The sequence below is a fragment of the Nerophis lumbriciformis genome, linkage group LG26, assembly GCF_033978685.3.
Source record: "Nerophis lumbriciformis linkage group LG26, RoL_Nlum_v2.1, whole genome shotgun sequence".
In the NCBI taxonomy this organism is placed as follows: domain Eukaryota; kingdom Metazoa; phylum Chordata; class Actinopteri; order Syngnathiformes; family Syngnathidae; genus Nerophis; species Nerophis lumbriciformis.
Window position 1 is genome coordinate 15,568,326 of NC_084573.2, and position 26,675 is coordinate 15,595,000.

General features: G+C 39.4%; 1 protein-coding gene across 1 annotated transcript in view; it reads left to right on the forward strand.

Annotated features, from left to right (window-relative positions):
• The first annotated feature begins 8,095 nt into the window (after window positions 1–8,095).
• LOC133623869 (pleckstrin homology domain-containing family G member 1) overlaps window positions 8,096–26,675 on the forward strand; it is a 94,134-nt gene continuing 75,554 nt past the window's right edge. The window contains exon 1 of the mRNA XM_061987331.2: window positions 8,096–8,653. Within this exon, the coding sequence (XP_061843315.2) occupies window positions 8,644–8,653 (10 nt within the window). The 5' untranslated portion in view covers window positions 8,096–8,643. The remainder of the gene's footprint in view (window positions 8,654–26,675) is intronic.

A 26,675-nucleotide genomic window follows, 5' to 3' on the forward strand; every position in this document is an offset into this window, starting at 1 on the left:
AATAATGCCTTTGAGCTAATGCAGACATGTTTGATTAGTGATATTTAATGACTGTAAATTGTTTTTTCGTCCACATTTTAGGAATGCTAAGGACCTTTGAGACACTATTAGTCTCATTTTATATAGTCTGGAGAACAAATATTCTCTGGAGTACACGTTTCATTTTGGTCTACTTTTTGTCAGAGTTACAGGAGCGCTTTGCTGTTTTTAAATACGGTATTTTCCGGACCATAGGGTGCACCGGATTATAAGGCGCACTGCCGATGAGCGGGTCTAGTCAGGTCCATTTTCATACAAAAGGCGCACCGGATAATAAGGCGCATTAAAGAGGTTATATTATTTAAAAAAATTCTAAATGTAAAACACTTCCCTGTGGTCTACATAACATGTAATGGTGGTTATTTGGTCAAAATGTTGCATATATGATGTTTTACAGACCATCTTCAAGCCGCTTTCTGACAGTCGCTTCAGGATGCGCCGTTTTGTGGGCGGTCTTATTTACGTAGCTCACCTTCGACAGCGTCTTCAATCTTTGTTGTAGCGGTGTAGCGTGCAAGGACGGGAGTGGAAGAAGTGTCAAAGGATGGAGATAACTGTTTTAATGACATTCAGACTTTACTTCAATCAATAACGGAGCAGCATCTCCTCATCCGTGGCTCACTAGTGCAACAACAACAACGCCGGAAATGTGTCCCGTGAAAAACCGTCCGACCAGAACTCTCTAATAACTAAAGTTCCTTGGGTGAATAATGTAAACTCACAATACCGGTAGTTTTTAGCGCTTTCATGGAGAGTTTACTGACAGATATAAGTAAGAACTTTACACTACTTTATATTAGAAATGGCAACAGTGGAGGATGAATGTCCAATAACAAGAAGATAGAGAAAAAGAAGAAGCTTATCGACTACGGCGTTGGCACGGACTACAAAGGCGGACGCGCGCGCATTTTCAGGACTTATGCAGATCCCAAATACAGATCAGCAGGCACCAGAAGGTAAGAAAATTCGCTTTTGCATAATATTGCGAAACAAAAGGCCAGATAATATGTCTTACCTTATACACACACCATATTAATACTCGTATGTTATCCATCAAGCGGTGCGGCTTCATAGCTTACCAAAGTCGTACTAAAGACTGTGTGTAATGTTCTATATTTTCAATGGAACTTATACAATGTTGGTGTTGTTTACTTGAGTCATAATTCAGTCTTCACGTATCTCTTATGTGTGACTGCCATCATATTGCAGTCTACACGTATCTCTTATGTGTGACTGCCATCTACTGGTCAGACTTATCATTACACCATGTACCAAATAAAAATTTCTTCAAGGTCGGTAAGCATAACCAAAATGATTCCATACATTAGGCGCACCGGGGTATAAGACGCACTGTCGAGTTTTGAGAAAATTAAAGGATTTTAAGTGCTCCTTATATTCCGAAAAATTTGGTACATTCTGCAAAAAAGCTAGTCAAAGATCATCTCTATGACGGCACTCTAGTGTTTTTAAGAATGTGCTGCAAATAATTGAGTCCCTCACAAAAAATGTTAATGCGGGCAACCAGTTAAATAGCCCAAATGAAACCTTGAAGAACACCACTAGTATAACGAAAGAAGTTGAACAACTACTGACTGCATCCGAAGTAAACACGCTACAGCAACACCTTAGTTACATAAATCTCATTACAAAAAATAACTGCCAAAAAGGAGAGGACTTAAAGGGGTGCCTTAAGGAACGCCTCAGTTATGTAAGTCCCAAGTTTGGACCCCTATGTTTGCTCGCAATTCAATGCAAGGATCATCTGTCATGATCCGTTCCCCGGATCATGTTTTGTTTAGTTATAGACTACCTTAGTTCTGTTTCAGCACCCCTGGGTTTGTGTTCTTCGTTGCCATGGGTGCTGATTATTTTCACCTGCCTCTGATTAGTGTTCGGGACGCTCACCTGCTCCCGGGCACTAATCAGGGAGCTGTTTATTCCTGCTTTTCGCCACACTCAGTCTGGCTGTCTTGTTTGCGCTATGCAACAAGTTACGTGGGTATACTATTTGATTCCTCATTCAATGCTAAGTCTTCTTGTTAGCTATTTCCTTAGTTTACCGTGCAATCAGCACGCTTTTGTTGTGTTTGTTTGCATTTTCCTGTATTTTTGGATTTTTACTGATTTATGGTCAATAAATCAGTGTCTTCCTTGCACATTGCCTCTGGAGTTCTGTCTGCATCCTGGGAAAACGATCTGCGCAATAACACGCGGCCCCGACGTGACATCTGCCAATGACTTTATCGTGGTTCAAGGAGCACTCTCATGTATTTCGGAATTTGTTGCAAAAATGTTTATCTCACAAGTATTGAACGGAATTCGGAGGCCGGTTTGGTGTCATTCTCGGGCCGGGTTTGGCCCTTGGGCGCCTGTTTAGTAGGTGGTAAATCTAAAGTTGAAAGATATTCAAGTCCCAACAAAGACAACCAACACTTATCTTGCCTTCCAAGGCTTGAACAAAATTTTATCTCTGGTTTTGTCAGACCTCAACAACGAACTGACTCACTAACTGACCTGGAAAACGGTCGCCCCCACAACCCTGGCAGCTTTTAAAAGACCTCAATATTGACTAATTTGTCCTTTTGCGTTTAGGTATGAACAAAAGTGTGTCCTAGGTCGCCTTCCTTCAGCATACTCAGGGCATTAGATAAACCAGATGACCGCTTCTGTCATCAGCAGGTCCTGCTTGGCTGAACTGGGACGGTCGCCGCCACCGAGTGTGTTTATCAAAGTTCAGGGTGCTCATTACGCACAGAGGGTGCCGGGGGCGGGGGTTTGAGCTTCGTGGGTCAACGGACCCTCAGGCCATTAAAGACAGAGGTCATGCTTTTTAGGTTCCAGTCTCAATGTGTGTGAGGATGGTCCGTGGGGGTCTTGATTATTGTATTGGTATGAACCTCGAGGGGGAGATCAGACAGGGGGGGGTCAGTCCCATGCTGCTGGGACCATTCTCTGTCTTAGCGTCTATCTTGGTCAACATGTTGGCAAGGAACTATTGTTCATTTTAAGCCTCTTTTCTTTAGAGATTGAGCTGCTGTTGCTTAGCATTTTGCTCGTTAATGCCGCCCAATTTCAGCATCAAATAATACATTTCACTAGACTAGACGAGATGTTGCGAGCAGAGCACCCAGAGATGTTTGACTTAGGGTTCCAACCTTCCCTTGAAAAAACGTCATTGTCCCGGATTTAGAGGCAAAAGTGCACGTTCCGTAATGAGAAGTCAAGGGACAGACACGCTTTGTCCTGTACGTTTTTAACATTAATGATAGTAACATAACACTTTATGAGAGTGACACTTCACTTTATGATAGTGACACTACTCTTTATGATAGTGACACTGCACTTTATGATAGTGACACTACTCTTTATGATAGTGACACTGCACTTTATGCTAGTGACACTCCTCTTTATGATAGTGACACTGCACTTTATGATAGTGACACTACATTTTATAACAGTGACACTGTACTTCATAATAATGACATTACACTTTATGAAAATGACATTACACTTTATGACAGTGACACTACACCTTATGATTAGGGATGTCCGATAATATCGGCCTGCCGATATTATCGGCCGATAAATGCGTTAAAATGTAATATCGGAAATTATCGGTATCGGGTTTTTTTTTATCGGTATCGGGTTTTTTTTGTGTTTTTTTTAATTATTAAATCAACATAAAAAACACAAGATACACTTACAATTAGTGCACTAACCCAAAAAACCTCCCTCCCCCATTTACACTCATTCACACTCATTCACACAAAAGGTTTGTTTCTTCCTGTTAATAATATTCTGGTTCCTACATTATATATCAATATATATCAATACAGTCTGCAGGGATACAGTCCGTAAGCACACATGATTGTGCGTGCTGCTGGTCCACTAATAGTACTAACCTTTAACAGTTAATTTTACCAAATTTCATTAATTACTAGTCTCTATGTAACTGTTTTTATATTGTTTTACTTTCTTTTTTATTCAAGAAAATGTTTTTAATTTATTTATCTTATATTAATAATTTTTTTTAAAAGTACCTTATCTTCATCCTACCTGGTTGTCCAAATTAGGTATAATAATGTGTTAATTCCACGACTGTATATATCGGTTGATATCGGTATTGGTTGATATCAGTATCGGTAATTAAAGAGTTGGACAATATCGGAATATCGGATATCGGCAAAAATCCATTATCGGACATCCCTACTTATGATAATGACATTACACTTTATGATAGTGACACTACACTTTATGACAGTGACACTATACTTCATGATCGTGACACTACACCTTATGATTGTGAATTTACACTTTATGATAGTAAGACTCCTCTTTATAATAGTGACACTACACTTTTTGAGTGACATTACACTTAATGATAGTGACATAACACTTTAAGTTAGAGACACTACACTTTATGAGTGACATTACACTTTATGATAGGGACATTACACTGTATGATAGTGACACTACACTTTATGATAGTGACATAACGCTTTATGATAGTGACACTACACTTTATAATAATGACATTACACTTTATGATGTGACACTTCACTTTACGATGGTGACATTACACTTCATGACGGTGATGTTACACTTAATAATAGTAACACTACACTTTATAATCGTAACATTACTCTTCATGATAGTGACACTACTTCACACTTCATGATAGTAACACTGTAACAGTTCATGATAACTACCAGTTTGCACATACGTTTCAGACGTGCTATTTAAAGGCACAAAATAGCGCCCGCAGAGCAGTTTCAGCCTTGATAAATCACATTGCAGGTGAATAATTATTTTTGGATCTCCTCACAGCATTATGGCCGTTCTGAGGATCAGCATATATTCTGCATAAACAGGAAGACAGACACGCTAAATGGATTACACTCCCTATTTTGCTCACGTATGAGATGCAATCCTCTGCCTGCAAGTTTAGTAAATCAGCTTTCCGTGTGCTATCAAGTTTGCACGTGTTTTTGTACACGCAAACCTTTAGTAGATCAGGCCCTTAATATCCAGAGTAGATGAATACCACATTGTTAGTCGCCTCGTACTAGCAGTTTTTCACTATTTAGAACGCACAGAAAAGGGACAGATGTGTGTTCTTGTCTCACGTCAAGATTGCGGATGACGGAAAATTTCAAAAAATGCAGCTCTTGGAAAATCTCAGATAAATTGCGAGAAGTACACAACCCAAAACCAGTGAAGTTGGCACGTTGTGTAAACGGTAAATAAAAACTGAATACAATGATTTGCAAATCCTTTTCAACCTATATTCAGTTGAATAGACTGCAAAGACAAGATACTTAATGTTCCAACTGAGAAACATTTTTGTTTTTTTGCAAATAATCATTAACTTAGAATTTTATGGCAGCAACACATTGCAAAACGTTGGCACAGGGGCATTTTTATCACTTTGTTACATGGCCTTTGCTTTTAACAACACTCAGTAAACGTTTGGGAACTGAGGAGAGCATTTTTTGAAGCTTTTCATGTGGAATTCTTTCCCATTCTTCCTTGATGTACAGCTTAAGTGGTTCAACAGTCCGGGATCTCTGTTGTCGTACTCTAAGCTTCATAATGCGCCACACATTTTCAATGGGAGACAGGTCTGTACTACAGGCAGTCCAGTTTTGTACCCGCACTCTTTTGCTATGAAGCCACGCTGTTGTAACACTTGGCTTCGAATTGTCTTGCTGAAATAAGCAGGGGCGTCCATGATTACGTTGCTTGGATGGCAACATATGTTGCCCCAAAACCTGTGTGTACCTTTCAGGATTAATGGTGCCTTCACAGATGTGTAAGTTACCCATGCCTTGGGCACTAATATACCCCCATACCATCACAGATGCTGGCTTTTGAACTTTGCGCCTATAACAATCCGGATGGTTCTTTTCGTCTTTGTTCTGGAGAACACAACGTCCCCAGTTTCCAAAAACAATTTGAAATGTGGAGTCGTCAGACCACAGAACACTTTTCCACTTTGCATCAGTCCATCGCAGATGAGCTCGGGCCCAGCGAAGCCGGCGGCATTTCTGGGTGTTGTTGATAAATGGCTGTCACTTTGCATAGTAGAGTTTTAACTTGCACTTACAGATGTAGCAACCAACTGTAATTACTGTCAGTGTTTTTCTGAAGTGTTCCTGAGTCCATGTTGTGATATCCTTTACACACTGATGTCACTTTTTGATGCAGTACCGCCTGAGGTCACGGGCATTCAATGTTGGTTTTCAGCCTCGCTGCTGACGTGCAGGGATTTCTCCAGATTCTCCGAATCTTTTGATGATATTACGGACCGTAGATGGTGATATCCCTAAATTCCTTGCAATAGAATCTGGGTATCATCTTCGACCCAACTCTCTCGTTTGAATCACACATTAAGAGTGTTACTAAAACGGCCTTCTTTCATCTCCGTAATATCGCTAAAATTCGTTCTATTTTATCCACTAGCGACGCTGAGATCATTATTCATGCGTTCGTTACGTCTCGTCTCGACTACTGTAACGTATTATTTTCGGGTCTCCCTATGTCTAGCATTAAAAGATTACAATTGGTACAAAATGCGGCTGCTAGACTTTTGACAAGAACAAGAAAGTTTGATCATATTACGCCTATACTGGCTCACCTGCACTGGCTTCCTGTGCACTTAAGATGTGACTTTAAGGTTTTACTACTTACGTATAAAATACTACACGGTCTAGCTCCGTCCTATCTTGTCAATTGTATTGTACCATATGTCCCGGCAAGAAATCTGCGTTCAAAGAACTCCGGCTTATTAGTGATTCCCAGAGCCCAAAAAAAGTCTGCGGGCTATAGAGCGTTTTCTATTCGGGCTCCAGTACTATGGAATGCCCTCCCGGTAACAATTAGAGATGCTACCTCAGTAGAAGCATTTACGTCCCATCTTAAAACTCATTTGTATACTCTAGCCTTTAAATAGACCCCCCTTTTAGACCAGTTGATCTGCCGTTTCTTTTCTTTTCTCCTCTGCTCCCCTCTTCCTTGTGGAGGGGGGGGCACAGGTCCGGTGGCCATGGATGAAGTGCTGGCTGTCCAGAGTCGGGACCCGGGGTGGACCGCTCGCCTGTGCATCGGCTGGGAACATCTCTGCGCTGCTGACCTGTCTCCGCTCGGGATGGTGTCCTGCTGGCCCCACTTTGGACTGGACTCTTACTATTATGTTGGATCCACTATGGACTGGACTCTCACAATATTATGTCAGACCCACTCGACATCCATTGCATTCGGTCTCCCCTAGAGGGGGGGGGGTTACCAACATATGCGGTCCTCTCCAAAGTTTCTCATAGTCATTCACATCGACGTCCCACTGGGGTGAGTTTTTCCTTGCCCTTATGTGGGCTTTGTACCGAGGATGTCGTTGTGGCTTGTGCAGCCCTTTGAGACACTTGTGATTTAGGGCTATATAAATAAACATTGATTGATTGATTGATTGATTGAATAGCTGGTTGAGAAATGTTGTTCTTAAACTGTTGGACAATTTGCTCACGCATTTGTTCACAAAGTGGTGACCCTCGGCCCATCCTTGTTTGTGAATGACTGAGCATTTCATGGATGCTGCTTTTATACCCAATCATGGCGGCCACCTGTTCCCAATCATCCTGTTCACCTGTGGGATGTTCCAAATAAGTGTTTAATGAGCATTCCTCAACTTTCTCAGTCTTTTTTGCCACTTGTGCCAGCTTTTTTGAAACATGTTGCAGGCATCAAATTCCAAATGAGCTAATATTTGAAAAAAATAACAACGTTTTCCAGTTCGAACGTTAAGTATCTTGTCTTTGCAGTCTATTCAATTGAACATAGATTGCAAAGAATTTGCAAATCATTGTATTTAGTTTTTATTTACCATTTACACAATGTGCCAACTTCACCGGTTTTGAGTTTTGTAAGTTTGTCGTTGATGTAGGTCATCCCCCACTCCTCTGATATTCACGTACAAGATGCGCCGGGCCTCACGCATAGTCGCGCTTCTTTTCTTCCAGTTCTTTGTGCTGGGTGAGATCGCTCTGATGTCGCGCACCACCCCGAGCTCCTTTGTCCGTGCTTTACTTGCTGATCAACCGCACAACCACCATGTAACGTGTGTGATCTCCTACAATGCGTGATGGTTCCACTTTGAATCTACATTGAGCGAGGAAATATAGAGAAAAGATGCAGCAAGGGAGACCGGAGAGGAGGGGAAGGCGGCCCTTTATTAATGGAGAACTCCCAGCTCCTTGTAATTTGCTGCTCGGGAGCGACGAAGGGAGGAGTCAGGGGGAGGGGAGTTACCCAGCAGGGAGGGAGCAGAGGCCATTCATGCACTGGCATTCAGAGCTACTCTCGGACACTTTTAGACACACTCATGCGTGCGGTGGATGTGTTGCTACAGCAGGGCAGGATGAAGAGTGGAGCGCCGGGATCCCCCGTGCAAACTTCACTGAGCCCAAAGAACACAGTAGCCAGCCGGCGCTGAGTGCATTTCCAGGAGTGGATTCACTATGAGAATATTGCACTTCTAAGGGAAGCTGTTGCTGGGATTACTTATTGGAATACCCAGATACCTTCAAACCAATCCATTCTTGTGACGCCACAATGCCAACTGGTAAGCACTTTGAAACGCAGATGTTTCTTTGACGGTGACATCTGGCACCTCCAAGAAGAAGAAGTGACTCCCACACAACTTTACCACACCTCGTTACTAGTCTCTGATGGTTCGCCTTGTTGCTCTTTTGCAGTGTTGTCCGTGTGACATTCAGTCCTCAGCTGACAGCTGTGTGTGAAGTGTCTCTGCAGCGTTGTATGAACAGTGTCCTCGGCTTGTTTTCTCACCCCCCCATCACCGATGTTGAAAGAAGCATGTTTGCTTTCTCGCAGGCATCGCCCGGTTTGATGCTCTGTTGCTTGGCCTCGTTTGTACTCGAATACTGATTACAGCTCTGCGGCAGTACTCGGCGGCTCCAAAAATAGTACCTGCAGGAACAGTGCTTTTCTATTTGACATGGGATTTTTTAAGGAGTCGTTCACAAGACAGTCTCATTGTTGTGTGACTGCTCCAAAACATTCACAAATATGGTTTTCTACACCAAAATTCATCTATTTACTCAACTTCTTCTTCTTCTCCAGATTTCGGCGCGCTCTACCTTCCACATGTTTCACCCAATTCAAACCGTTCCAACTTCAAACTGTTCAGCCAATTCGGGAATTGCGGGCTTTCCCTTGATAAATTCCAAAAATTCCCAGATTTCCCAGAATTCCAGGTTTTCCGGGACATTTTTCCCATTCAAAATGAATTGGCCATTTTTCAAACTTCCAGCATTTCCGCATTTTTCAACCGATTCAAACCATTCCACCTTCAACACAATCCTGGACATTCAAACTACCCTTTTTCCAAGTTAAAAAAAATACCTGGATTTTCCAGAATTGCTGGTTTTCCAAAGTCTTATTTTCACCGTTTTTTATGGCGACTCCTCTTCCCACATTTTTCAACCCAGTATGACCGTTTCACCGTCAAAACATTCCTCTTAATCAGGACAAAAAACTAAGTTTTTTCGGTTTTCCCGAAATTCCAGGAATTCTGTAATACCATTTCTCGATTCATTTCAACACCAACCATTTCAACCCATTCAAGTTTTTTTTTACCATTTTCCAAAAAAAATCCCGCATTTCCCGAAATTCCCCAATTTTTGGGAAATTCCCATTGAAATCAATTGGACATTCTTCAAAGTTACACAATTCCCACATTTTTCATCTGATTCAGCCTGTTCAGTAATTGTGTGCTCTGCTTCAACAATTCTAAAAAAAATCCCGGATTTCCCATAATTCCTTTTTTTGTTAGTTTTTTCCCCCATAATTTTGTCCATTTTTCAAACTTCCACAATTCCCACATTTTTCAACCAATTCAAACCATTCCACCTTCAACACATTCAACTCATCCTGGACATTTAAACTAACACTTTCCCAAGTTCCAAACCAAATTCCGGGTTTCATGGAAATTAAAACTCTTCAACATTCAAGCCATTCCAACATTCAAACTATTCTTACATTCATACTACATTCTGTCAGCATTTCAGTTCAATTTCAGCATTGCAGCATTCACACACAATTCCTTCAGGAATTGCCTCATCTAGTTATATTTCTTTTTTGGATTTTTTTTTCAGAAGTTTTCTTTTAATAAAGTAATAACTAGTACATGTGGATCGGAATAATTCACATTGTCATCGATTTATACTCGAAAAAAAGAGCTGACCAAACGTAAGATAACAAAACGAAAAAGATTTTGTAAAAAAAAAAAAAAAAAAAAAAAAAAAAAAACAGTTGAAAATTTCTGTCAATGCATTTAGTTCATTGAACTTGATAAGACATCCTTAATTAAGATTTCTATATATAGAAATTATAAGGACTTTTTCGGTAGAAATGTGTATTTTATTCTGAAAACAAGCACTATTCAACATTGAACTCTTAAATCGAAAATCCTCGGAATGTTGCAGAATCTTGAAACAAGATTTTCTATGTGGGGAAAACGAAAATATCTTATTTGAATACATATTTTGTCAATTTTAACATTTGTAAACTACAATAAACAAAAATAGAAAAAATGGCCCAAAATTGTTTTTTTGATTCGCATTAGAGAATTCAAAATAGAATGAACGGAAGGTACACGGACCGTTATGCTAAAAACTAAAGCTAAAATACTTCTTCCAGTTCAATTTGTCATCACACAGATAAACACGCATTTTTGCATTTTGGATGAACATAAATTGGATTTTTGTGTTTATCTGGAAAAATACAAATCCATAAAAGGAAAACGGCACAAAATCCAGTTTTATGGCAGTATTTTAATGAAAATCAACCCTTTTGTTTTCAAAACTGCCATATATAATGAAAATCGAAAAACAGCCCTAATTTAGTTTTTTGATTTGCGTTTCAGAATTGGAAATAGAATGAATGGAAGGTACATGGACCATTGTGAATACTTTCCGGCTGCAAAGTACGCTATCTGAACAAAACATCTTAGCTTTGTGTTGGAGGTCACAAAACATAACAATCAATATAATTCAATAATGAATTAATCTTATCTTTAGAATATTATTTTAAATAGCAGAAGGCCAAAAATCACCCTTTACTTTGTCATTTGTGTATGTTTATAGTCAAATTTCAATAAATGTAATTTTTTTTTTAACTCTTCTCCATTTGATATTGACTGTTCTTGGTGATTAGAAATAACCTCATAAGCAGTAAACATCATTTTCTTTATATTCCCAATGTAATTGTGGCCTTCGTGTACAGATGTTTGCAGTATTCAGTTCAAATCATCCAGTAATCCAGAGCTGGGCAAATATTTTGAATCGGGGGCCACATTGAGAGAAAAAAATGTGTCTGGGGGGCCAATGTGTATGTGTGTATAAATGATTATATACACATTTAGCTGTAAAAATATGTTGTACAGTAAGTGTGTTTGGGTCCCTTTTTTTTCAGGAACACTAATACCAAAAGTCACAATGTCCGATAGAATTCTAAAAACGTTATGACAGACCACCTCAAAAAAAAAGGAATGGAATTTTACAGTTTTTACTGAATGGGACACTCAAAATGTAAATTAAAATAAAGAAATTGAGATTTACAATATTAACTATAAACAATAAAACACTGAATATTAACAACATATGAACAATGCTCCTCTTTTACTTCTCAGACCAGCTCCTCCATAGACATCTTTTACAACAAAAATGTAAAAAACAGCAAAATATGAATGTAAAGTGTAATAAACACCCACAATATGACATATAATCACTTTTATGGAGAATTTGTTGTAAAAATATGCTTCCGCATCTGTTCCTGACACACGCGTTTCGGACTGGCTGATCTGAAAACAAACCCTGCCCACTCTGCTTTGTTCCTGGTCTGAGCTGCTGTGACGTAGATTACCGTAGTAACTCCTATAACACCCAAAAGCGCAGATTTCGACCATTGAAATACTTTCTATAGTTCAAGACTTACGGTCATTTAAAAACGTCACTGCACATCATAATGGCGGCGACAGTTTTGATGTCAGAGGTCTAAAAACATTATGTAGAACGTTGATTGAAAATCATACCGTGCCGAATGTGCCCCGCGGGCCGTATTTTGCCCAGGTCTGCAGTAATCAGTAGTGCTGACAACAGTTCAACTCTATTGCTTGTGAAAGCCAATACATGGCAGCTTCCTTCCCACTGGGAGTGTTGGGATGCCATTCTGCAGCCTGTGACCCAAATTAGAGCCTTAAGGGCAGCCGTTTTAGAATGAGAGGGGGCTACAAATGGCAAAGCAAGGAAGGAGGGGGGTATAATTACTGTTTAGAGCAAACTCTTTGCTTCTGAGGTGACGGGGACAATAGAGTGCCTCTCCCACCCGTCCTCTGGAGAGACATCTGCCCCCCCGTCTTTTTCACCCCACCTTTTACTGCATGAGGGTCAAATTAATCGTCTTTAATCTCATGCTACTTTCTCCTCTCGAGTGCGAGTGGAGAAATGTCAGCTCGATGCAGAGAGTCAAACAGCGGAGGCATTTTCACTGGGCCCAAATCCAATCAGGTCAGAGAATGAGGCGAGGCGGGTGCGTGGAAGGGGTCGCACGGGTGGCTGCAGCCCCAAAAATAGTTTTCCCACAGGGGCGTGACGCCACACATTTCACCGTCATGTCAAAGTAGGGTACCGGTACCAAAATGTATTTCGATACTTTTCGATACCTTTCTAAATAAAGGGGACCACAAAAAAATTGCATTATTGGCTTTATTTTAACCAAAAATCTTAGGGTATGTTAAACATGTGTTTATTATTGCAATTTAGTATTTAAATAAAATAGTTAACATACTAGACCAGTGGTTCTCAACCTTTTTTCAGTGATGTACCGCCTGTGAAAATTGCTTTAATTCAAGTACCCCCTAATCAGAGCAAAGCATTTTTGGTTGAAAAAAAGAGATAAAGAAGTAAAATACAGCACTATGTCACCAGTTTCTGATTTATTAAATTGTATAACAGTGCAAAATATTGCTCATTTGTAGTGGTCTTTCTTGAACTATTTGGAAAAAAAAATATGAAAATAACTAAAAACTTGTTGAAAAATAAACAAGTGATTCAATTATAAATAAAGATTTCTACACATAGAAGTAATCATCAACTTAAAGTGCCCTCTTTGGGGATTGTAATAGAGATCCATCTGGATTCATGAATTTAATTCTAAACATTTCTTCACAAAAAAAGAAATCTTTAACATCAATATTTAAGGAACATGTCCACAAAAAATCTAGCTGTCAACACTGAATATTGCATTGTTGCATTGTAATGAATGGAATAGCCTACTTGATTTGATGTTCAGTTTATGAACTTACATTCATACTTTGTTGAAGTATTATTCAATAGATTTTTGAATTGTTGCTATTTTTAGAATATTTAAAAAAAAATCTCACGTACCCCTTGGCATACCTTCAAGTACCCCCAGGGGTACGCGTACCCCCATTTGAGAACCACTGTACTAGACAACTTGTCTTTTAGTAGTAAGACCTGCAGGGATGATACTTGTAAGAAACTTACTTTATTTGTCGCCATGGAGGCGAGGATTAGCGATTTAAAAGTAGCTAAAGCACTGCCGACTGCCGCTAACGAGCTCGCCATGTCTTAAAGCACCTCTTTCTGAGAACGTTTGAGTGTTATAACTTGACCTTTATCGTCAGTTTTTAGGCCAAAATGCGTCCGTTCTCCCTTTTCTGTCTACACACTGTGTCTGCTTTTAAGTACTCTGTGATTGTGCGCTGCCAAACATGCTCCTCTGCTCGTAACAGCAGCGATGTCACGACGTGACTACGACGTGCCGTCATGCCCTTTAAAAAAAACAACAACAAAAATAGGGTGAACTGGTACTTTTCAAACAGGGTATAGTACCGTTTTTTATTCATTACAGTTGATGTCAGGTGTAGATCCACCCATGACATTTGTTTACATTGTGACGCCGGTGAGCTATTGTATCCTCCTACGGTGTGTAGTCAAGCATGTTTAGCTATTCCTCGTCCTGCAGGGATGATACTTGTAAAAACTCGCTTAGAGGTGAGGATTAGTGATTTAGAAGTAGCTAAAACACTGCCGACTGTGAATGGACATTAGCCGCTAACTAGCCAGCCATGTCTTAAAGCACCTCTTCCTGAGGGCATTTCAGTGTTATAACTTCACCTTTATCGTTAGTTTTTAGTCCAAAATGCGTCCATTCTCCCTTTTCTGTCTACACACTGTGTCTGCTTGTATTTACTCAGTGATTGGGCGCTGCCCAACATGCTCCTCTGCTTGTAAAACCAGCATTGTCACGACGTGACGACGACGCGCTGTCAAAAATATGGAGAACCTGTACTTTTCAAACAGAGTATAGTACCGTTTTTGATTCATTAGTACCGCGATACTATACTAGTACCGGTATACCGTACAACCCTATGTCAAGGCAAAACATGGAGCAGGATAAGAGTTTGTCATTGCACTTTATCAGTGCTAATTACACTAATTAGCAGTACAAACTGTGTGTTGACTTTTGTGATCCCGTGAAAAGTGCAGTTTAATCGCAGTATGCCAGCAAGATGCTTCAAATCTGCAGCTTCTTCCCCCAAAGTAATGGACTGTTTAGTCAGGTCTTTGTTGGCTCCATGAAAGCCCCGCCCACTCCCGACTACAATCCTACCTCTAACCTCTTGCTCTTCAGGGCCCCTCCGTGGTCGCTGTGAAATCCAGAGTGACACTTTAAGGTTCTTAGCGTCACTTGAGATCAGGCCTGCATCTCTATCAAGGATTCCTGTGACATTAAATTCAGACTTTTGGTAGCTTGACTGCTTCAGCGCCATGGATGCAGAACAAGATATCATCATTGGGGGGGAAAGGGAAAGCTTAGCCTGAAACTTTGTGGCCACGTTTCACATCTTTTCTTGCTACACTATTGTCCCTCTTGTACATATTGAGACTGTCTTCGACTAAGCCGGGGGGTCAGCAACCCGCGGCCCTAGTGGCTCCCTGGAGCATTTTTGAAAAAGGATTGAAAATGAAAAAAGATGGGTGAAAAATATATTTTTTTGCTTTAATATGTTTTTTGTTCGAGGACAAACATGACACAAACCTTCCCAATTGTTAGAAAGCCCACTGTTTAATATGTTTGTGTGTATGCTTCACTGATGAGACTATTTGGTGAACAGCGTTTTGTCCTACTAATTTCGGCGGTTCTTGAACTCACCATAGTGTGGACTGTGACGCAACAGTTTGTTTACATGTAAAATCTTCCACTCCTTCTTTGTCTCATTTTGTCCACCAAAGGTTTTATGCTGTGCGTGAATGCACAAAGGTGAGTTTTGTTGATGGTATTGACTTGTTGGAGGGCTAACCAGGCATATTTGGTCAGTGCATGACTGTGAGCTAATCGATGCTAACATGCTATTTAGGCTAGCTGTATGTACATATTGCCTCGTTTGTAGGTATATTTGAGCTCATTTAATATCCTTTACTTTGATCCTCTTTGTATATAATTTAGTTTTGCATGTCTCATGACACATTATCTGTATGTAATATTGGCTGCATTTCAGATAGTTGTTTGTGTGCCATGTTGTTCCAGACCACAGCAAACATTACCTAGCTTGCCAAAGATTGTAATAAATCTATTAAAAGAAGACAGCCAGCCATTTCCTTTAACTTGGACACACACATCTATACCTTTGGCCATTAAAAGCCAGTAATCTCCAGGAGTTATCTCACCTTCTGAGTAGCCTCTGATTTACTAATGGTTTCTAATGTAAAAATGTGTAGAATAAATATTACATTTCAACATTTCTGTCAACGAAGATTTGCTTCCACCTGCGACACATTGTCATTTTGATAGTAGGCTATTATAGCTAATATAGACACTTACATCATATGTTGCCTTCATTATAAGACTTATATATGACTTTTAATTTTTTGCGACTCCGGACAGATTTGTTTTTTGTATTTTTGGTCCAATATGGCTCTTTCAACGTTTTGGGTTGTGGACTAAGGAATTTCATAGTTCAATCTGATTCGTTAGATTTTGCCCATAGTTGACGATAACCAGAGACAGAAACAGACACAGTGAAGCAACCGAGAGAGCCAACTCTGTCCTTGGCTGCCCACTAGCTCACTGCCAATGTCCAGTCTGCGCGGAAAAGTGAGAATCCGTATCGGGAGACAAAATGTCCGATACAGGCACATTCAGGCAGGGCTCCGTGAAGCTCCTCCATCCCGACGCTCTTCCTCCGCTTCTGCTCCGATCTCGCCATGTTAATTGTTATTACATTCAATTATTAAATTATTCAATCTTTGTGAGTTTTACTAGAAACATTTGCTTTTGTAAGGTTTGCAAACACAAAAATGTGTTTTTTTACTCAATATGACAGTAATGTTCTTAGGATCCTGAGTAAATGCGATTGAAGCAATAAGAAATAGTTTCAAACATAACTCCTAAACCAAACATGCAATATGTTTAATAATGCCTGTATTGATGTATCGTTGTGAGTTTTATTAGAAACATGTGCTTTTGTAAGGTTTGCAAACACAAAAATGAGTGTTTTACTCAATATGACAGCAATGTTCTTAGAATCATGAGATAATGCGATTGAAGCAATAAAACATTTAATCAAACATAACTCCTAAACCAAACATGCAATATGTCTAATAATGCCTGTATTAATGTATCTTTGTGAATTTTACTAGAATAATGTGCTTTTGTAAGGTTTGCTAACACTAAGCTTAGTTTATTACTCAATATGACAGTATTGTTCTTAGAATCCTGAGATAATGCGAAAAAAGCAATAACACATTTCTTCAAGCATAACTCCTAAACCAAACATGCAATATGGCTAATAATGCCTGTAGTAATGTATCTTTGTGAGTTTTACTAGAATCGTGTTTTTTTGTAAGGTTTGCAAACACAAAAATTAGTTGTTTACTCAATATGACAGTAATGTTCTTAGAATCCTGAGATAATGCGAAAAAACTCCAAAACCAAACATGCAATATGTCTAATAATGCCTGTATTGATGTATCTGTGTGAGTTTTACTAGAGACATGTGCTTTTGTAAGGGTTGCAAACATAAAAATGAATGTGTCTCCGGTGTGGCAGACAGCCAACAGATGGTCTCCAGTGCAAACATGCCCATGGCCAAAAGGCTCCCCGAGGCTGATCCAAAAATTCACCAAAAAAACACCAAAAAGCACCACACTAGTCCCGAAAGTGCCAGCCCTTGTTACGCTGTCCCCAAAGGGCCCAAACCAAACAGCTAAGAACACACGAATACAAGAGGGAAACATCAAGAACACAAAAGGAGGGTAAATAAGAGCTGCAATACAGTTGTCACCAAAAAAAACAACGACCTCCTCATTTCAACTAATAGACAGCTTAAGTCCATTTTAGACGTTTAGAAATGAATATGTTAGTGTTTGTCATACCGTCCTTTGTTCCATTTGTGAGTAATTTAACTCGATTAAGCCTTTTATAACATTCAACACAAAATAAAAAAAGTACGTTTGATTCCTGTCGATATCGTATCGAATCAATATCTGAATCTGCCAATACTCGAGGATCCAATATAGACATGGCATCAGAAATGGAAAAAGTCGTATCAGTTCACCCCTAGTTCAAACTGCCTTGTTTTTTTTCAACTTTTATGACAGTGAAATGTGACAATGTTACTTAAAAATTGTCTGTGCAATTAAAAATGAGTGGCAGAGGGGTTAGTGCATCTGCCTCACAATACGAAGGTCCTGAGTAGTCTGGGGTTCAATCCCGGGCTCGGGATCTTTCTGTGTGGAGTTTGCATGTTCTCCCCGTGACTGCGTGGGTTCCCTCCGAGTACTCCGGCTTCCTCCCACCTCCAAAAGACATGCACCTGGGGATAGGTTGATTGGCAACACTAAATTGGCCCTAGTGTGTGAATGTGAGTGTGAATGTTGTCTGTCTATCTGTGTTGGCCCTGGGATGAGGTGGCGACTTGTCCAGGGTATACCCCGCCTACCGCCCGATTGTAGCTGAGATAGGCTCCAGAGCCCCCCGCGACCCCGAAGGGAATAAGCGGTAGAAAATGGATGGATGGATGGATTATGATAGTCACAGCTTGACCCTGAAACAGACAAGTTCTATTTACACAAATCCCCAGGGGAATTGAGTCAGGTCAAAGACTTAGTAGCGTAATGCATGGTTTGACTTCAAAGGTTCTACTGTGTTACTCTCTTCTCATATTGAGCCTTGTTTTACTTGGTTTTATATTTAATATTCAAACGCAGTTGTGCAAGTGATGATTTTGGCCCAAGCAAAGGAGTTCAGTTCAGTTTCAGTTTATTTGGAACATGCATCCGATACAATGTAACACATCACATATTTCCAGTTGTTTCATCACAGCACGTCCGAAAAGGAGTAGGAAGAAGCTGAGTTTATTTAATCCTGCCCCTTTTCATATCATAGCATTTGTATCCTATTTCCTTGTTCTCTGTAACAGAACAGTGAATAAGTAAATAATATACCATAGTAAGTAAACAAATATTAAATACATAAATAATATTTATCTCAAAGGAACACTGAGTATTTAGTGTTCTGTGTACTTTGTGAACACGTGTAGTTTGAACCGTCTTGTAAACTGAATCATATTGGTGCTTTGTTTGATATCTTTGCTTAATCCATTCCATAGTTTAATTTCACATACGGATATGATAAAGGTTTTACGCGCATATAAAGGTTGTAAATTATATGTTCCTCTAAGGTTATATTTCTTCTCTGTCAGTGTTTCGTTTTTATTTATGAATTTGTCTTATCAGTTGTTAAACAGTTGTTCACTGATTTTAGAAAATTTTGGAAGTAGAGAAACAGGTCTGTCGTTTGTAAACTGGTGTTTGTCACCAGTCTTATGAATCGGTACGACTTTTGCTATTTTCATTTAATCTGGGAATTTGCCTGTTTGAAATGATAGGTTGCTGATGTATGTTAAAGGTTCTGAAATCTCTTCAATAACCTTTTTTATCGTTTCCATATCAATTTCGTTGCAATTAGTTGAGGTCTTGGGTTTTTACCTTTTTTCACAATATTGATTATTTCCTCTTTTGTCACTCCTTCGAGGAACATAGAGTTGGGGTTTTTATCTATGGTGTCATTCAAGTCCTCAACCGACTTTGGATCTGGAATCTTTCCCTCCAGATTTGGTCCAATGTTCACAAAGTACTTATTGAAGCTTTCAACTACTTTGTTCTTATTGTCATTTTTTACATTTCCATCTGAGAAGTATTTAGGATAATCCTTCTTAGCACCATTTTTAATATGCTATTTAGGATGCCCCATGTTGCTCACATATTGTTTTTGTTCCGGTCTAATAATTGACTGTAATATTCTTTTCTACATGTTAGTAGTATGCCAGTTAGCTAGTTCTTATACATTTTGTACTTGTTTTCTGCTTCTGTAGATCTTTGTTATAAATGTTCTATATAGTGTATTCTTCTTTTTGCAAGCATTTTTCAGTCCTTTTGTCATCCATGGTTGATTGTTTTTATCGTGTTTCTTACTAAGTTGTTTCAATGGTGGGTTTAGTGGTCAGCTGAATTGTACATGACTTACTTTTGTGTGCAAAGTCCATCGCCGCACTACAAGTCAGGCCGTGTCTAGCTTTTTGTTTACATATAATATTCGTGTGTGATTGTTGTGCACTTTTATGAGCATGTGCGCTTCCAATGCAAATGTGCGTCTTGGTAGTCCACGCTCAAAAAGAGCGAGTGTGTATTTTTACACAGTAAAGTATACATGTGGAGAGCTCCAAAGGAATGTCTTGTGGTAGTAAAACTTTGAATGACGGGAAGGGGAACACTTCAAATCACCGGTGTCAAACTCAAGGCCAGGGGGTCGGATCTGGTCCACCGCATCATTTTATGTTGAATTCATTGCATCTTTTCTTTCTAAATGTATTCAACTTTCCATTTTGACAGAAAATAAATACATGTACAGTAGGAAGAGGATTCAAATGGCCCCATTTGTCGCAGTTTACCTGACACATGAAATATGACAAATGGGGGGGGGTCCACTATCCACCTTAGCCGTGTTGAATATCTTAAAATGTGTTTTTTGCAATTACAACTTTGACCACAGCATCAGTTGCTATGTAGAGTGGCGCTTTCAATCATTTTCAGCAGACTGCATTGCAAAATGATTAACCCCCCTCTTCTTCTCATGCGAGTTTCACCCAGGAACGGGGCTATATAAAGCCTTCCCTACTATACTGCATGTCTTTTAAGGTGATCTAATAATACATTCTAAAAATGTTTTGTTAAAATCAAAATAGGTATTTAAATATCATCTTAAGCTCATGATTATAATTGTCTAAAGTACATATATATATATATATATATATATATATATATATATATATATATATATATATATATATATATATATATATATATATATATATATATATATATATATGTATCCATCCATTTTCTACTGCTTGTCCCGTTCGGGGTCGCGGGGGTTGAGCCTATCTCATATGCATTCGGGCGGAAGGCGGGGTACACCCTGGACAAGTCGCCACCTCATCACAGGGCCAAGACAGATAGACAGACAACATTCACACTCACATTCACACACTAGGGCCAATTTTAGTGTTGCCAATCAACCTATCCCCATATACATATATATATATATATATATATATATATATATATATATATATATATACATAAAATCGAGCAGGGAAACCTGCGAAACAGACTTGTAGGGATGATATAGCCTCTTGTGTTTTTTCCTGACCTAACGTATATTCCGCTCTACCCCGGTATTGAGCACTGTATAACGGATAAACCACAGAAACCTCGACTATATTATATATATATATATATATATATATCTGTGTTGGCCCTGCGATGAGGTGGCGACTTGTCCAGGGTGTACCCCGCCTTCCGCCCAATTGTAGCTGAGATAGGCTCCAGCGCCCCCCGCGACCCCAAAAAAGGGAATAAGCGGTAGAAAATGGATGGATGGATGGATATATATATATATATACATACATATATATATATATATATATATCCATCCATCCATTTTCTACCGCTTATTCCCTTTGGGGTCGCGGGGGGCGCTGGAGCCTATCTCAGCTACAATCGGGCGGAAGGCGTTGTACACCCTGGACAAGTCGCCACCTCATCGCAGGGCCAACACAGATAGACAGACAACATTCACACTCACATCCACACACTAGGGCCAATTTAGTGCTGCCAATCAACTTATCCCCAGGTGCATGTCTTTGGAAGTGGGAGGAAGCCGTATATATATATATATATATATATATATATATATATATATATATATATATATATATATATATATATATACATACCTGAAATGGTTTTCACTTCACAGCTTGAAGCTCATCGAGAGAATACCAAGTGTGTGCAAAGCAGTAATCAGAGCAAAGGGTGGCCTTAAGTGACAATCTTCAATGTAAATAGTCATGAAAATAAAGAAAACACATTGAATGAGGAGAAGGTGTGTACAAACTTTTAATATCACTTGGGCCCTATGGTTGCACAAGGTTGGTAATCATATTTTAAACGTGTGTATGATTGAAATCTCATCAGTAGACGCTCACCTGCTCACAAAGCTGTTTGTTGTTTATGAGGCTCTTCAAGCAGGGCCCTAAACGCATGAGGGTCTTCACAGCTGTTTGCTGACCACCCCAAGAATAAAGAGCACTCCCAGCTTGTGACCATAAAGTCTGCCATTGAAATGGGTGACATTTGGTGCTGTGACATGAGTCATTAAACCTGGGGAAGGTTTGCTCTGCCTGCAACTTGTTGACTTGTTCTCAGACATGCAGCATTGCTACCATGAACTGTTTTAGCCAGTTTTGCAGCCAAACGCCTAAGACTCGTTTAACTTGGTACTTTGCACAGGCCAACTGGTAGCAAGCTAATGTTAGCGTTAGCTATTTTTTTCAGCTAAACACCTTAGAGTCATATGACGTGGTACCTGATACATGCCAGGGTTTCCCGCAGCGCTTTGTTGTTAAGGCGGCCGCCTTAACAACAAAGAGCCACCGCCTAAACTAATGTCTTAACAAGCTGCTATGCTTAGTTCTGTCTCTGTCAGTACGTCTCTGCAGCACCCAGCATTGTCTCACCCACACAACCATCTGATTGGTTACAACCATAGCGGTAACAGCCAATCAGCAGTGCGTATTCATAGCACATGGAGTCAGTGCTCCTGCGGTGGGGTGAGCAAATAGGTGTTTAGCAGGTAAGCATAAGGCAGCGGACTCCCCCAAAATTATAATAAACACCTCCCAGTCAACTACTAGTAACATCACTTTGAGCCCGTTAACGTTCTAGAAACATAAGCGGCAGCTCAGCTCGCTCGCATTCCTTGAAGTGAAGGTTAATTAGCTTTTAGCGTAACGTTAGCTCACTGTGCGGTGTGTGTGCGTGCGTGTTACGGACAGCAAAGCCCTGTCTGTCTGAGAAAAAGACAAGTATTATTGACCTACTGTTAACAACTAAGTTATTTCACCTTACCTTTTTCTGTGTTGATTGAGCTGTGTTGAAGCCGCAACAAACGACATTATGTTAAATGAAGAGTTTCCTGAAGCTGTCTCTGATAGTTGATATAATAATGTAACTGCATCATAAAGCCTACATGAACTCCATGGTGTTCAGAGATGAATAGTCTCTCCTATTGCTATTGTACTATTTTTTCAGCTATAGTTACATTAATCATTAGTAATGTAGCAGCCTAGTTTTGAATGGCAGGGTCCCTGCTATCACATGTTGATAAAAATATAACATTTACATAAATAATAAAAATCAAATGCTGTAATAAATTAAGCATGATGAGTTGAGCAAATGTCAGCATGTGACCCCACTTTTAACTCTTTTTTTCAAACGCTTAATGCAAACGCTTACTTACAGTAAGTCATTAATTTGACTTAGTATGTCATTTTTTTGCCATTATTTTGACTTATTAAGTCATTATTTTGTCATATTTTTGACTTATTAAATTACTAAGTCAAAATATTGACTTACTAAGTCATAATAATGACATACTTAGTATCTCAGGTAACTAGGACTGTTTTGTGTATTGTTTTTACTTTACGGAAAGAATATCAAGATATATATAGTATATCGGCATTCAGCATGTGGAGCGGAAAACACAACCAAAAATTGTAGGATTCCTCACGCGATGAAGCCGGCCTACTTCACCACAGTCTGTAGTCTATTGCCCCCCCAGGCTGTGGTGGCAGCGATGAGATGGAGACGTGATGGCGATAGGCCGAGTTACGCTGTTCCTTACACCCACCCACCCCCTTCCCCCTGGAGAGACACCACCTTAACTAACACATTTTCTGGGGGAAACACTGCATGCTAACAGTTATAATGCTAACATTAGCATTCTAGCATTCTACATTAAATAGCCAATTCTACAACCTTACACATCAGTCATATAACTTGGTACTTGGCACAGGTCAACTGGCAGCAAGCTAATGTTAGCGTGTTTACTTTTTCAGCAATTTTTTCAGCTAAACACCTTAGAGTCATATGACTTGGTACCTGATACAGATATCATGCTAACATTAGCAGTCTAGCATTCTTTATTGTTAGCCAATTCTACAACCGAACACATCAGAGTCATATAACTTGGTACTTGGCACATGCCATCTGGTAGCAAGCTAATGTTAGCGTGTTTAATTGTTTAGCAATTTTTTCAGCTAAACACCTAAGAACTTGGTACCTGATACATGCTAACAGTTATCATGCTTACATTAGCATTCTAGCATTTTAATTTTTTTTGCCAATTCTACAACCGAACACATCAGAGTCATATAACTCGGTACTTGGCACATGCCATCTGGTAGCAAGCTAATGTTAGCGTGTTTACTTTTTTAGTTATTTTTTTCAGCTAAACACCTTAGAGTCATATGACTTGGTACCTGATACATGCTAACATTTACCCTCCTAACATTAGTATTCTAGCATTCTACATTTTTCTGCCAATTCTACAACCAAAAACATCAGAGTCATTTAACTCGGTACTTGGCACATGTCAACTGGTAGCAATCTAATATTAGTGTGTTTACTTTTTTAGCAATTTTTTCAGCTAAACACCTTAGAGTCATATGACTTGGTATCTGATACAGTTATCATGCTAACATTAGCCTCCTAGCATTCTTAATTGTTAGCCAATTCTACAACCGAACACATCAGAGTCATATAACTTGGTACTTGGCACATGCCATCTGGTAGCAAGCTAATGTTAGCGTGTTTAATTTTTTAGCTATTTTTTCAGCTAAACACCTTAGAGTCATATGACTTGGTACCTGATACATGCTAACAGTTATCATGCTTACATTAGCATTCTAGTAGTCTACATTGTCTGCCAATTCTACAACCGAAAATATCAGTCATATAATTTGGTACTTGGCACATGCCAACTGGTAGCAAGCTATTGTTAGCGTGTTTACTTTTATAGCAATTTTTTCAGCTTAGCACCTTAGAGTCATATGACTTGGTACCTGATACATGCTAACAGTTATAATGCTAACTTTAGCATTCTACATTTCTAGCCAATTCTACAACCTAACACATCAGTCATATAACTTGGTACTTGGCACAGGCCAACTGGTAGCAAGCTTATGTTAGCGTGTTTACTTTTTCAGCTATTTTTTCCAGCTAAACACCGTAGAGTCATATAACTTGGTACCTGATACAGTTATCATGCTAACATTAGCATCCTAGCATTCTTAATTGTTAGCCAATTCTACAACCGAACTCATCAGAGTCATATAATTTGGTACTTGGCAGATGCCATCTGGTAGCAAGCTAATGTTAGCGTGTTTAATTTTTTAGCTATGTTTTCAGCTAAACACCTAAGAGTCATATGACTTGGTACCTGATACATGCTAACAGTTATCATGCTTACATTAGCATTCTACATTCTACATTTTTTTGCCAATTCTACAACCAAACACATCAGAGTCATATAACTCGGTACTCGGCACATGCCAACTGGTAGCAAGCTAATGTTAGCGTGTTTACCTTTTTAGCAATTTTTTCAGCTAAACACCTTAGAGTCATATGACTCGGTACCTGATACATGCTAACATTAGCATTCTAGCATTCTTAATTGTTAGCCAATTCTACAACAGAACACGTCAGAGTCATATAACTTGGTACTTGGCACATGCCATCTGGTAGCAAGCTAATGTTAGCATGTTTACTTTTTTAGTTATTTTTTTTCAGCTAAACACCTTAGAGTCATATGACTTGGTACCTGATACATGCTAACAGTTATAATGCTAACATTAGCATTCTAGCATTCTACATTTTTATTCAATTCTACAACCTAACACATCAGTCATATAACTCGGTACTTGGCACAGGCCAACTGGCAGCAATCTAATGTTAGTGTGTTTACTTTTTTAGCTATTTTTTTCAGCTAAACACCTTAGAGTCATATGACTTGGTACCTGATACAGTTATCATGCTAACATTAGCATTCTACCATTCTACATTTTTAGCCAATTCTACCACCGAACACATCAGAGTCATATAACTTGGTACTTGACACTTGCTGTTAGTTTGCAAACGGTAGCATTTTAGCATGTTAACATTAGCATGCTAACTGTTTTTAGCCAATTTTGCAGCCTAATACCTCAGTCATATAACTTGGTACTGGACACACGCTAACTGTTAGCATGGCAACATTGTCACACAGCTTAATACCTCAGAGTCATATAACTTGGTACTTGACACATTCGAACTGTTAGCATGCTAACACTAGCATTTAAGTTTGGGTTGCGAATTTCAGCAGTTTACCAATTCACATGCAATTTCTCTCAAAAATTGCTTATTCTAGTTTTTTTGTGTAATGTTCCGATCAAGGATGTTTTTGTTCTGTCTTTAGAATAAAAACAAGCTGCGGGCCGCAAATGGCCCCCAGGGCCGCACCTTGGACACCCTGATCTAGACCACAAGGACGTGTTTGTCTTTGGTCAAGTTCAATGAAAACAAGACATTGAAGCTTGGTTGCTGCTCGGCTTGCACTGATTCACTCTCTTTCCCTCTCTCTCTTCTGTGGTCTGGAAACACAAATTGCACACCATCCTAACAATCACACACTATGGACACACACATGCACACACACACACACGGAAGGGAGACAGTCCCAACACGTATGCTTGGCGGCCTAATAAAAGATTATTTCCATGGATCAGGTTAAACATGATCTGGAGAGGAGGTAACCAAAGATCGTGTGTGTGTGTGTGTGTGTGTGTGTGTGTGTGTGTGTGTGTGTGTGTGTGTGTGTGTGTGTGTGTGTGTGTGTGTGTGCAAGAGCCAATTCACCCAGGAAACATGCAGGGTGGGTCCCAAACATGAGGCTGGAAGGTGGGAAGGAGGGGTTGGACAAACACAAGATGGAGCAATCTCTACTGATGTTTGGGTTTCGCTGCAAACGGAAACACATTTTTTCCTCGTCATTTGTTTTTTATCAGTTTTTTACTCAATATGACAGTAATGTTCTTAGAATCCTGAGATAATGCGGTTTAAGCAACAAAAAACATTATTCAAGCATAACTCCTAAAC